Source organism: Amaranthus tricolor, chromosome 13 (genome assembly GCF_026212465.1).
Source record: "Amaranthus tricolor cultivar Red isolate AtriRed21 chromosome 13, ASM2621246v1, whole genome shotgun sequence".
Taxonomy (NCBI): Eukaryota; Viridiplantae; Streptophyta; class Magnoliopsida; order Caryophyllales; family Amaranthaceae; genus Amaranthus; species Amaranthus tricolor.
Window position 1 is genome coordinate 12,322,307 of NC_080059.1, and position 14,223 is coordinate 12,336,529.

At 34.4% G+C, this 14,223-nt stretch overlaps 1 protein-coding gene across 2 annotated transcripts; it reads left to right on the plus strand.

Annotated features, from left to right (window-relative positions):
• Window positions 1-3,970: 3,970 nt before the first annotated feature.
• On the plus strand, window positions 3,971-12,525 carry LOC130798053 (protein DCL, chloroplastic). 2 transcript variants are annotated; one of them, XM_057660908.1, is made up of 3 exons: window positions 3,971-4,434; window positions 8,401-8,515; window positions 11,962-12,525. In XM_057660908.1, the coding sequence occupies exons 1-3, from the start codon at window positions 4,076-4,078 to the stop codon at window positions 12,130-12,132; spliced, it is 645 nt and encodes a 214-aa protein (XP_057516891.1). In that variant the 5' UTR covers window positions 3,971-4,075; the 3' UTR covers window positions 12,133-12,525. The 2 variants fall into 2 exon arrangements, with proteins under 2 accessions (XP_057516891.1, XP_057516892.1); XM_057660909.1 differs by having other exon boundaries at window positions 3,971-4,398.
• Window positions 12,526-14,223: the final 1,698 nt, after the last annotated feature.

Genomic DNA, 14,223 nt, shown 5'->3' on the forward strand with positions numbered 1-14,223 from the left:
GGAGGGAGACCTGTTGCATTTTTTAGTGAGAAATTAAATCAAAGCAGGTTAAATTACTCCACTTATGACAAAGAATTCTATGCCATGGTTAGGGCCCTAGAACATTGGACACATTACTTGAAAATTCAACCTTTTGTGTTACACTCTGACCATGAATCACTTCAGTGTATAAATAGGCAAAAGAAATTGAGCCCAAGACATGCTAAATGGGTGGAATTCATGCAAACATTCAATTTTGTGGCTAAGTACAAAACGGGAAAAACCAATATTGTCGCATATGCCTTAAGTAGGAAACATCATTTGTTGTCTATATTAGAAGCAAAGATATTAGGCTTCGAAACGATTAAACCCCTTTACTTAGAAGATGATGATCTTAAAGAACTATACTTAGAATGTCAGTCTACACCAAAAGGACCTTTTCATGTGGAAAATGGTTTTATGTTCAAAGGAAATAGGTTATGTATCCCCAAATCCCCTATAAGAATACTTTTAGTAAAAGAAGTACATGAAGGAGCTTTAGGAGGTCATTTTGGAATTCAAAAAACTCTTGACATGGTTGCACAACATTTCTTTTGGCCTAAAATGCTAGGGACCATAGAAAAATACATTTTGAAATGTGAAACATGTGTTAAGGCAAAATTAACTTTCCATAAAGGGGAATACAAACCTTTACCTGTGGCAAATAGACCGTGGGAGTATGTTAGTATGGATTTTGTAGTAGCTTTACCTCGAACACAACGAGGCAAGGATGCTATTATGGTAATTGTAGACCGGTTCTCTAAAATGGCTCACTTCATTGCTTGTCATAAGGTAGATGATGCTAATAATGTGGCAAAATTGTACTTTGCAGAAGTTATACGGTTGCATGGGGTCCCTAGAACAATTGTATCAGATAGGGATAATAAATTCTTAAGTTCCTTTTGGAACACCCTATGGAGACTGCTTGGTACCAAGTTACTATTTAGCACCTCACACCATTCGGAGACTGATGGTCAAACAGAGGTTACAAATAGGACATTAGGCGCCCTCCTTAGAACCCTTGTTAAAACAAACACTAAGGATTGGGACCTAAAGTTGTGCCATGCAGAGTTTGCCTATAACATAAGTCCAAGTTTGACCACTAAGCATTCTCCTTTTGAGAGTGTATATGGAGTGAACCCCTTAATGCCTATATCACTAATTGATCTCCCAACTCATTGTAGGTACCATCCAGATGCTTGGCAGCAGGCTTCAAGGATGTTGAAACTCCATGAACAAGTAAAGATGAACATAATCAAGGCAAATGAAAAGTACAGCAAGAAAGGAAACAAAAAGATCAAACAAAGGGAACTTCAAGAAGGAGACTTGGTATGGATACATATGAGGAAGGATAGATTTCCTAAACACAGACAAAACAAACTACTCCCACGAGCTGATGGTCCATTCAAAGTGCTGAAAAAGATTGGAGACAACGCGTATAAGATAGACCTCCCTCACACCTATGGCGTGTCTGATACGTTCAACATAGGTGACTTGAGCAAGTATGAAGGTAGCAACGAATTGGGGACAATTCAGCTTGAAGAAGGAGGGGATGATCCAAATATGGCTCATAAAGATAGCCCACAAGTTGAGACAAGTTAAGAAGCCAAGACTCATCAACCTACTGAACTAAGGGCCATTGACCTGCATTCTGATTTGAGCATGGACATGGCTACTAACTTGTTGAACGTGGCAACTCAAGAAGACCAACTCCAATCCAGGCCAAGATCAAGCATCAAAGGAGAACAAAGGCAAGAGGAATCACGAAAAAACCTAATAGCAACATACAAACAAGGCAGCAATTAAATCAAGACCAGCAGAACACAGACCAACAAACTGCTGAACCACCTACCTTGCACAGCATGGAGAGTCCAATCTACTATGTGAGTGGACATGAAAACTTCGGAAACGACATCTCTATACATGGGCCAAGAAGCCAAGGCCCAAGGACCTTATTGGTTGTACTCACAGACGCCATAAAATAAGCTGCAAGGTCCCTAGTTCGCCCATTCTGGAATGCAGCTGATACTTAGAAGAATTAGGATATTTTTTTTGATTTCTGTTTGAATGTTTGTAAAACATGCGCTTGATGCTTGAACATAGGAGTAGTTATTACCGTTAGGAATCTCATTATATCCGTTAGAACCCTATAAAAAGGGCTAACCTCATTGTAACACGACAGTTCAGATTATTCATTCAAGTTTTTCTTCAAGTAATTGTTGTCTCAATTACTCGTTTGAGAGGGGACTTTGTGAGGCAAAGCAAAGCGATCTTTTCAGGATAATTCCACAAAGATTGAGAGAGAGAGTCTTTCAATTGGAGTGTGAGGAAGAGGCCAAGCAACCCAGTGTGGGTGATTTGTCTCTATCCACGGTACAAGGGCCACTCTTTAGAGTTGCTCTGACCAACTTCCTTGTTTGTTGTTAAACAGGAGGGTTATCGTGTGTGCGTCTCATTGTTGTTCAAATCATCATTGCAACGTTCTTGGTCAAGTTTGTTATCTTCTTGAAGGATTCAAGCCCATACACGCATCAGCTATCAATCTAGGAATTTGGGTTCAAACATCATCAATTTATAAGACTTCGAATCTCTTGTTTCTGAAAAACTCATTTCGATTAGTCTTCTTAGTCACCAATTTAAGATTTTGTCACCTATTAATCTTGCTTTCTCATAATAATTACAATATGAAAATGATGAGATTGGGGAATCATGGTGGTGGATTGGTTTAAGAACATGGAAAGCTGTTTTGAGTTTCTTGAAGAAAAAATAGTGATTAAAAGAGATAATGAAGATGTTGAAATTTTGCTAAATTTTAAGGGATGTTATTAAAGAAAGGGGTTTAGTGGTGGTGGTGATGGTGGTGATCGTGTTGGGTTGGGGGAATGATGGTGATTGGAGAGTAGTAGAGAAAGGTTGGGGAAGAAGGGTTTAATTGGGAATAATTGGATAATTAGGTTGGTTTAATGAATTTAATTGAAAGTCAAAGGTCATTTAGCATGGTCAACAGTTAATTAGTAGGTCATCTGGTGTAGTGGCTGTATCGATGTCGTGTTTGGTAATTTGAAGGTTGTTATTTGTAAAAAAAAAAACATTGAGGTTTGTTTATTCTAAAATGCCTAAACTTCAAGACTGTAAAAAGGTCATTTAGCATGGTCAATAGTTAATTAGTAGGTCATCTGGTGTAGTGGCTGTATCGATGTCGTGTTTGGTAATTTGAAGGTTGTTATTTGTAAAAAAAAAACATTGAGGTTTGTTTATTCTAAAATGCCTAAACTTCAAGACTGTAATCGGTAATTGATCCTTATTATTATTATTATTATTACACAAATTCTTACTTGAGACCGACTTTATAAAAGACACGTCTCAAATGGGCCAGCCCATTATTACTAAAAAAACAACTACTAAAAAAACTCATGCTGTGTAATCATATTTGGAGTTGGTGTTATAACCTATTGAAGTTGGTAGTATAACCTATTAGAGTTGGCTTAAATAGGTTATAATACCAACTCCAAATAGGGTCAAACACGTGCATCAGTTTTTAGATTTTTCTCTTTCTTTTAATTGTTGGGCCTGGGCCTGAATTGCGGTCTCTTATAAAGACGGTGTCTAAGGAGAGGCGCTGTTATTATTATTATTCTCTTCGTTTCTTTTTGTTTGTCCACTTTATGTTTTTCAACTTTAGGAAAGAGAAATTTAAATTTTTTGAAATATATATTGAAGACAAAATATATCAATGTGAAACCTTTTTAGATTCGTCTTGATGTAAAGAATTTTTAATATATAATTTTTATAATTTTTTATATGGCATACTAAGAGATATGGATATTGAAACTTTGCACCAAAATACATGCAAAAAGTTTACTGAACAAACAAAAAAAAACAAATAGAGTATTATATTTTAAATCATGAACCCTCCAATATTGGTTCATTAGTTAGGATAAGTAGGACCATTTGTCAATTTGAGCCTTGAGATCCATTTTTACCCTTTGAACTTGTTATTCAAAACGACAAATTTCACTCTTCTTCTTATCTTTGGTGCACTACTCTTCTCATCTCCATGGCTGCGCCTCCTCTTCTGAAAACCTTGCCTCTCCTACGCCTTCGCATCCGTCTATGCCTTCATCACCATAATTTTCTTACTTCCGCCATTTTCCCACCTCTTCGTCTTCCTTTCTGTACATCTGCTTCTTCTGGGTCCACTTGGTCGGAAGAGAATGTTTTGTCTTCTGCCAGTGAACTCTTGAGGGTTAAAGAGCCTCCCAAGTTCTTTGATAGATTTGATGATCCTAGTTATCGAAAATGGAAAGATAAAGAAGATGAGATTTTAAGGGATATTGAACCCATTACTCTTCTCGCCAAAGATATTCTTCATTCTGATAGGTTTCTTTCTCTCCTCTTATTAAAATTTCCCATTTGGTTAGTTTTCTTTCTGAATGATTATTATGTGTTTATCAAGTTTTGAAGGTGGATTTTAGTCTAAACCTTGTAAAATTTTCGATTGACTTTAATCAGCCACTGAAAGCGCCTTAATTTGGCTGTGATTACTGGAACCCAGGACATATCACAACAATTGTGCCGGAGCCTTAAGATTGGGGCACAATTGACTCATGATAATTCGAGGACAATATTTGAAAATGTTAGAAAAATGATCCTCAAAATCTTGAAAAATTGCATGTTAGAGGATGCACACCTTCAATCAATATACCTTGTGCTTCTATACTAGTATACCACAAAAATGTCTGAGGAAATGTTTCAATATAGTCAAGTGAGGCTTTTTGGGATATTGTTTGAGATAAACAAATGCATTTCTATATTGTGCTTTTCCTATTTACCCGATGTTTACAATTGATGTTTGCTATTGGAAATAACCTTTTTGATATCACTAATAAGGTTAATATTACGTACATCTGACTCCCTATATCTTTCTTCGGTAAGGCTTAGGTGGAATCTACTTAATGTCATTAGGGTAATGTGAAATCATCACAAATGTCATCCTCATCCTCTTGTCACTTGATGTTGAGAGGCTGAGGTGTAGCCATTGGTTGAATTGGGAAAAACCAATTACTTGAAGCAATTTTATGGTGAATGGTTTTGAATTGAGGAGGCCTAATAATAAGTAAGAGGTAATTAGCCAAATTTTGTTACTAACTCTTATAATAGTATGCAAATGAGACTTTAAAAGGTGTCAAAAGTCGTGACTGAATTACTTCATATGAAGAATATGTCATCAAGAGAAACATCATTTACAGACTTGCAATGATGTGGTTGCTTTGAGTTTTTACAAACAAAGGTTATTATTCTTCATTGCTTGAAACCATGAGCTTCCAATTCATTTGCCATGTTTTGCAAACCAATGCCTTGAGTTCTAGTTGAGCCCATACAATGTTTTCTTCCCCAAATAGATGTTGTGATTAGTTTTGGGAACTTTATCCAGGATCTTTATAATTCATTTGTACTTGTCTCCTTCATTCAATTTTCTAAGTAGAAAAGCTATCTAGAACGTTACCTTGCTGAAATATTTGCTTATCGCGACTTTGCTTGTGCAATTGTGCTGTAGCTTCTTGTATCAAAGAAGACAAAGTCTCTTGAAAGTCAATTCCAAACTCATGTGTGCATCGTTTTACTATTAATCTTGCCTCTTTCAAGTGTACCATATGCTTTGGCTTGACATTATAGACACCCATATGCTCTCTATATGACTACATTATTTTAGTAAAGTGAGAATGTGCTGGATATGGATTGCTTCTCGAGACTTGAATTTTTTTGATATGATCAATTAGAATTTAGGATTCTAGCAGCCTTATAGAAACCATGAATTGAGAAACTAAGCCTGATCATATTAAGGAGATATATGAGAGTAAACAGTGTAAAAAATGCGGTTTCGGTTAAAGTCATGGTAATGGTTACGAAATGGATTTCACATTGAATGCAACAAGTTTTACGGTTGTCTTGGCCTATATTTTAGTTCTAGTTAGCTCAAAAACCTTTATGATACGGTTGAGATACGATGATATGGCCTTATTTTTGTATCGTGGACTATATTACACAAATTTTGGGAATTTAGTGTAGTTGCTTATTTAAGCTATAAAATTTTAAAAACTTAAAACTAGGGCATAAAAATATATTACATTTTTTCTTCACCCTTGTAAATGAGTAGAAGCCTATCCTTGTTAATGGACCTAGTGATATGCATATGCTACTATGCTTTACATTTTTCGACAGTCAATTGATTATTCATTATCCATAAACTCATCCTTTATCTTAATTCAACTACATGATATTGTGCACAATTATGTTTAGCAGACCTTTAAAATCACCACCTCAATCCATTAAATGTTTCATTTGTCATTCTAATTTAGAAAATTAACCATTCTTTAAGCTATAGAGTATAACTAATAATAAAATTCTTGCATCAAGATGACATATCTATTGAAAGTAAGACTTTTTGACCTTCTGGAATGTATCCAACATTTACACAAGGCTTAGCATTAAAATCAAACTTTGCTCTATTAGCTTTAGGTATTAATAGACGCAACCAAAAGTTTTTTGATGGGTTAAGCATGGTATTTTGTGTCCTCATTTTCATTTATTTGAATATTTAGGCAACACTTAGACTCATTCCCATTGTTATATAAGATATAAGGTGTTAGCTGGTTAAGCATGGTGTTTTCTAAAAGTGAGAGATAAAGAAATTAGTGTGTTTTCTCATATGTCTATATACTAGTTCTTTGTATTTAATATTAAGAGCCGCTTGTATAATAATCGAGGCTTTTAAGTTTTAAGTTCTTATTTTGATCCAATGCGATCCTATATCGATTTCACTTGTCCTAATCTCCTTGGACCATCGCTTCTAATAGTTCGATTATTCAATATGTCAGATCATATTATCCTTTGATCTGGGTTATGATTTGTTGCTTCCTATGAGCTTTGGTAGTGAACACCGAGGACAAAAATTTCTCTGAGATTTTCATGGTTGCATTTTTGAGTATTTTGCACATCAAATATTGAAAAGGTGCTATTTGAAAACGAGGACACCACTTTTTTTTGGATTGTCATGGTTGCACTTTAAACAAATTAGAAATAAATGAATCATTGTATAAAAGATAGCAGTAGAACTGTAGAAGTATAAACAGAAAGCAGTAAAAGGGAAAAAAAAAATTCAAGGATTATAAAATAAAATCTCATAGAGAAGAAACGAGAGAAGAGAAAAAAAAACAGAAAGAGAGAGAAGCAATTGAAATCAAAAAGAAAAAAGAATACAGAGAAAATAGAACGAAGAAGAAAAGGGAAGATTACCTGGTCAAGAATAGGGACACACTTGTAAAAGAGAAGAACAATGATCTTGCTGCTATCTTTATCTACCTTGGCTAGGGAAAGATAACATCTTTCTTTTTCTTCTAATTTCAAATAAACAACTATTTTTAGAAGGGTAATCCAGTAAATTAAGCAAAGGTAAGTATTTTAGTACCTGAAACATAAATAAAGGAAAAACAGAAGGTAACATACACCTCTTTTTAAAATTAAGAGTATATCAACACTTCTAATAGATAAAAAGGTGCTACTTGTCATACATTGCTTGCAATTTTATAAGATACTCCTAACTTGGGTATAAACACTTCAAAGACATAAGAAGTATTGAAACTACGTTTTATCAATCTTTCTTATATGTGACTGACAACTATCCCTCTTTATTAGCATTTACTTTTCAAAATTTAATACTTCTATTCTATTTCTTTATATATTTCTTATAATGTGGACTAAACAACTACTTCCATATTTAACACAACTTTGATGTGTTTTTATGTTGGACATTGTATGTTTATGATTTTTGAATGCTGTTCACTGAAAATCTTTGTTATGTTTTTGACTTAATTTGTGTTTGTATATGTTAGAAAATTGACATGAATTTTGTACCCCTAAGTTATCAAAACTCTCGCAAACCAACATTCTTAGACCTGTTTCTGGACATTTGATGGAGTTGATGTAACATAGAGCATGACACTCATTAGGCATAGTGTAATTAGATATCATCGATTCCTGAACTAATATGCTTACTTGATTGTGATCCCTGAAAATCTTTGTAAAGATTCCTAAAAGTAATACTTTTCTCGGGAGTCCAAGTAACTTCATTTAGAATATATTAGATTTTTTTGCATTGATGAAAGGATTTCATTTGTTGGCATAAAAAAGCCAAAGACTTGAGACTTCCATTAATTTGCAATGCTAATAATTTTAATTACTATTATGACAAATTACCATGAGCTAATAGTTTTAGTGCCTCAAGGGAATCAGTATCTGAGTCTTCTCCAACTGCAGAATTTCTTTTGGTTCTCACAATCACTTTGAAGTTGTTCTAATCTTGTTGCAATATTTTATGTGAAGGTATATGGATGGGGAACGCCTTGCACCTGATGAGGAAAAAACTGTTATTGAGAGGCTCCTTGCATATCATCCGCATTCTGTTGATAAAATTGGATGTGGACTGGATTCCATAATGGTTAGAATGAATTTCCTCACTTTATTGCCTTTTGTAGATCTGTTTTCCGTTTGTAGATTCTTACCCACAATTGACTAATTTTGAGATGAACTACTTAGCTGCCATGCAGATAGCTACTTAGATCTTTAGCTTGAGTCTGTAATGAGTTCTTCGTTACAGGACTACCTAATGTCTGCGATAGTCATAATAATTGACTAAATGTCTTTCTACTATTGACCTTCAACCATGCAAGTCACTACTCCCAAGCAAGTCACACTTTACTAATTTCCTCTTTTTCCCAAGTCGCTGGGTTTGCCATGGCTTTGAATAATCAAAGTAAAGAATAATTTATATATCGAGAAAACTCCTAGGTTTTGAAAAAAATTTTGGTGTAAAAATACCAAATTAGCATCTCAAAGTACAATATTAGTATAAATTTGTAATGCTCTATATACCTTTATGTGTGATTATCTTGAGTTAATGTTTAGCATGAACAATGGAGAAATCAATATTCCTTCCTTTTTTCTCTCACATGGTGAGTTCTGATGTTTAGGGTATGGGTTCTCAATTTGTTTTTAAGTAAAGATAACTTGAATTCGTGAAAACCTTAAAGCTAATATAAAATGCATCATGGACTTAAATGTAATTGATTAACTTTCCAAACTGAATAGAAACGCTAGACTCTTTCATTTCTTACTTGAGAATTATTTCTCATGTTTAGATACTACTTTGAGGTGTTGTTGCCATATAGTTTTTCTTTTTAAAGACCTAAATCTATATTACATTAATTGTTATTCTTATTTGAAGACATGATCTGCTAATGGAAAAGAAATACAAAGATTTGAATTTGTCATTCTAACTTCGGAATTGTAAAGGTACACACAACTATATGATTTCACTAATGTTTTTATGTACCCACCTTGTTGTATGTGAATACAATGGTTCATAACATTGTTAACAGGATTTGACAACCCTTGAATTGAAAATAAAATATCAAAAGCAAACACAAATTCTTGTGAGAGACGGTCTCTTTGAGAGACCATCTCTAACTGGGTCGGCCCATTGTATATTTTTTAAAATATTGTAAGTAGGTATTAAGAATAATGTGAGTAGACATTTATATTAAAAGTAGGCATTAAGAATACTATAAGTAAAGCATTAAGGATAATGTAAGTAGGCATTAAGAATACAGTTTGTAGGCATTAATCTTTAATGGGTTGGGCTTGAGATACGTCTTTCAAAGAGACGGTCTCTCAAGAGACTAGCTGAAGAACAAATCTCTTATCGACTAAGCCTAGCCCATTTAAATTCACACTAGACGCTATACCATGCCCAAATATACTCCCATTTCAAAATATTCGTGGCTTTTGATGCTGGAGCCTTGCTTTTTGTCTCTTCTCCATGTCCGGTTCACGAGATTGCGGAAAACAAATTGGCTAGCCTTGCTAGTAGCTTTATTGACCCACATGCTTGGCTTACAACGATCTTGATTGCTTGGACACACCCTGCAAGCATGGTCTTATTAAGCATGACCCAACTCATTATACCCTGATCTAAGACCAATGATCCATCAACCGTCTGTATCTCATGTATGGGCACAACCATGGTAGGCCACAATCCTAGTTTGTTGGTTCCACATTCCCAGCAACATTTCCCATTGCCTAACCACCACGTTTGAACTATCAGTTTGATCACCCAACAATTTTGAACTTAGTCCACGCTACATAACTGATTTAAGTTGGCATGTAACAATGGAGGAATCAATATCTTCTTCCTTTCTCTCATGGGACAAGGGAAAATTTTTAGGGTTAGGGTTCTTACTATTGTTAAAAGGCAAAGCAATGCAATTCTATGTTTCCCTCATGGCAAATGACTGTTATTTACAAAAGCCTAAAAACCTAAACTGATCTACACATGTGACCTAAATACAATCGATTGAAACATAAATTGTGTGAAGCTCAGCCAAATTTCCTTAAACATCGAACAAGTGAAATCAACTTAGGGTGTGTTCTTTTTGGAATAATTTTGCTGAACTAAAATGATTTTTCTTTAACTTAATTTTTGTTGAATTTATTTTATTTTTTTTAAGTTGAAATTGTTTCTTAACTTATTTTTGCTGAACTTAACGTATGTTTTTTTTGTTGAATTTCACTTATTTTTATAAGTTCAATAGAATACACCCTTTCAATTGATCAAAAAACAAGTAGGTAAACTCTGCCTGCATCCGCCATGAAGGTATAGTCATTACTCTTTAACATAAGGTGGCATTGTAAAAAGTAGGAGTATGGGTCCATATTACCTACACCTACTCCTACAACACATCACACCCCAATGTCAGCGTGTAATAGACTGGATTAGTCGTTGCTCCAAATTATTAGTTTGTACCCAAAAACAGTAGCAAGATAGCAACAACTGATGAATGGAATGATTAAAATGAGAATCTATATGACTATGTATTAGTGTAATCAAAAGTATTACAATTGAAAGATAGGATTGCAAGCTTTTGAGAGGCTTGCACTCTCCTAGGACATGAGTATAAAACCCACTAAAATATGAATACAAATTTCAAGTTCTGTTTCTCTACTCCCCTTATTTATACTAGTTTCTCCTTAACCAACTAATTCTAGAATAACCAATATACCCTTTTAACTAAAATATCCAAGCCTCACACCTATATACAATTTACCCACTTTAACCACCTTGGATTCCCATTTAATACGTTACAAATAACTAATGTAATTGGGATGTTAAGTCTGAAAAATGCCTGCTGAGCCTATCATTTGTTTAAAGATTGGATATCAACCTTACATTATGGTGGAGTCGTGGAGGGCTTTATTTTTATTTCATATCCTTGGGATTAATCTTAGTTTATGCTATTTATTGAATATTGCTGAGCCTATCCTTGGGATTAATCTTAGTTTAGGATGTTCATTAAATATCTTTGGGAGTAAATATTTATGGGAGAAATAAAAATCAAACTAAGAAAATAAGATTATTGGAGTAGAAAACTAAGAGTATTGTTGTTGTCAAAGGTAAAAAATTGTTGTAAAGTGATGGTGCAAAAGAAATAGAAGCGTTAGTCTTTCATTTTGGGGTAAATATTTACCCTAGCGGATGGAGGGGAAATATTTCCTTTCTCTCCTTCTCCCACAAAATTAGGTTGTTCATCTTTCCTTTTTCGTCATCTTCATCTTCCTCATACCATTATATTCTTTATTCTTCTTCCCCCCTTTCAAATTCACCTTTACTTACCTTTATTTGTATAGTTCGATGTTTATTTTCCCTTTAAATATTTATCCTCAATACAAACATGTCCTTAAAGACGTGGTTTACCAGGGAAAAGAAATTTGTGGAAGTCCTGTATTTTATATTGTCGCCTATTCTCATAGAGCGCTGTGGGAAGAGATATATTTTTTACATTGCTTGGTTTGTTGTCTTGAGCTAATGTTCAATTTTCCTTTTGTAAGGTTGATAGGCATCCCCAGTTTAGACAATCGAGGTGTTTGTTTGTTGTAAGAACGGATGGTGGATGGATTGACTTTTCCTACCAAAAATGCATACGAGAGTATATTCGAAAAAAATACCCTTCCTATGCTGAAAGGTTTATTCGGGAACATTTCAAGCGCAGCAGTGGGTAGTTGCTCAAGCCGTCTCTTGGTGCCAACAGTTTTTGCTATTTGAACCCGATAATCATGCAGCAGCAATCAAGTTTTCAACCAAATATTCTTCAGTCCTTAAGTTGCCTCTTTCATTGCTGCTTATACAGTTTGCACGGAGCGCTTCTTAATGTAGTCGAAAATTCTTGATTGTTAAGTAGCTATGGCTACAATTATATTGATAAGATAGAAAAAGATCCAAGAGTTCCTTCAATCTTGTAATGTGGGTTCTTCTGGACAATTTTTGTTCTGAAAGTCACAAGACTTGATGTAAATTCCAAGTTTCTGACCCCACTGGCCTGGCAGTATGTGAATGTACTGAACATTATCATTTTTTTGCTGATCTTATCAATGTACATATTAGGAAGTTGCCAATTTGGTTTTAGGTATTCTGTATTATGTGAGCAGTACAAACTAGAAGTGATGACAGAACAAGTCGTGAGCTACTCGAGCTTGAATTCTGTTAAAAGCTCGGTCCATGTTCGGGTTCAGCTAGCTCCTGACCATTCCGTTGCCACGTCTCGTGATCATTCTGGCCCTAATTGAAGCTAAGAGTTCAAATATATTAGTCATAGAACCAGACTAGGTGATATTATAAAATACAGGAAACTAATCACAAATTCATTACTTTTTACGATTTATTTTCATAAACCAAGTTATATTTTAGAAAAATAATCTTAATAGTATAATTAATTAAGTTTTAAAATATGCTCTGAAATACCAATTTAGAGCAACAAATGATGAAGTAGGATACGAAGCAGTCATTGCAGGACTACAGCTTTACAAGACACTTAAAAGCAAAATATGTCAGGCTAAGAATAGACTTGTAAAATCATAGTTAGTATATCATCAATAAACCAAGAATAAGGATCATCAAAGTTTGTTACTACAATGTAGAGTTCACACTTCACAATTAGTGTCACAACTCACAAACAAATATCATATTCAACGCACAAATGATAACTTGCACAAAAATGATTAGCAGAGCCATTATAGCATTTTTTGCATTTTGTTCATCTAACTAACACAATTTTATAGATTTACATTCTACATTTTCACAAAAAGTACAACTTAGATATATTCCCCAATTTCAAGAAAAATATTGAAAAATTAATTTCTAGAAGTGAGAAAACATTGATGAATAGTTCTAAACCACTAAAAAGGAAAAATTAAACACTGAAATGCTAGATATTAAATAAAAACAAAAACAAGATAAAAATATCAAATAGCAAAATACATACCACTTAAGTACAAAGAGAAGAAAAACTAGATCATCATGAAAGTAGTACTTGAAGAAGGAATAATTGATAGAGTTAATTTGAGAATTTGAAAAGTCATTGTTTCCTTTCAGAAGAGTATATACTTCTAAAATTGATACTTCTGAAAAAAAATGTAGTAGATTGTAAAATTGATATTCTTTTCAATGTAAAGTCATTAATAGATGTGATACTTTCAAAATCATTGGGAAATGGCGGGATTTAAGTTCTTTAATGCTCCATTTAATCTTGTACAGTAACTTTCCCGACTTCATTTTACATCTCCCTTGACTTAGTTTTATGGGCCCTTTCCACTTTAGTATTATTATTGCAGTTGGGACCCTTTATAAACTGTATTTTAGGTTTTTAAAATTGAACCCTGGGCGATGGCTCTTCTCGCCTACCCCCATGGCCGGGCATGCTCTTCGAAAGTTTCGAAGGGGAAAGATTGCCTAGGTCACAACATGAACATTTCGTCCAAACTGGGGAGTTCTAGCCAACGTGACATCAAGAGATTTGTCCTAACGGAAGTGAAGCCATAAAGTGCAATTCATGAAAATGCAATCTCAATTTTTGCCATCCACAAGCAGAACCTCCCCTCCTGAATGGAAGAAATAATAAAGTTTCAAGAAGAAAATGTGTTGGCAGAAGATCCTATCAGGGCAAAGAAGGTCAGAAGTTTGACCCCTTAATTTGCCATGGAGAATGAAGAGCTGTATGATACTCCTAAGAGTGGGCCTCTATTGAAATGTATCGATCCAGAAGAAGCGGAGTATGTGCTAAAGGAAATACACGAAGGGGTATGTGGTCATTATTA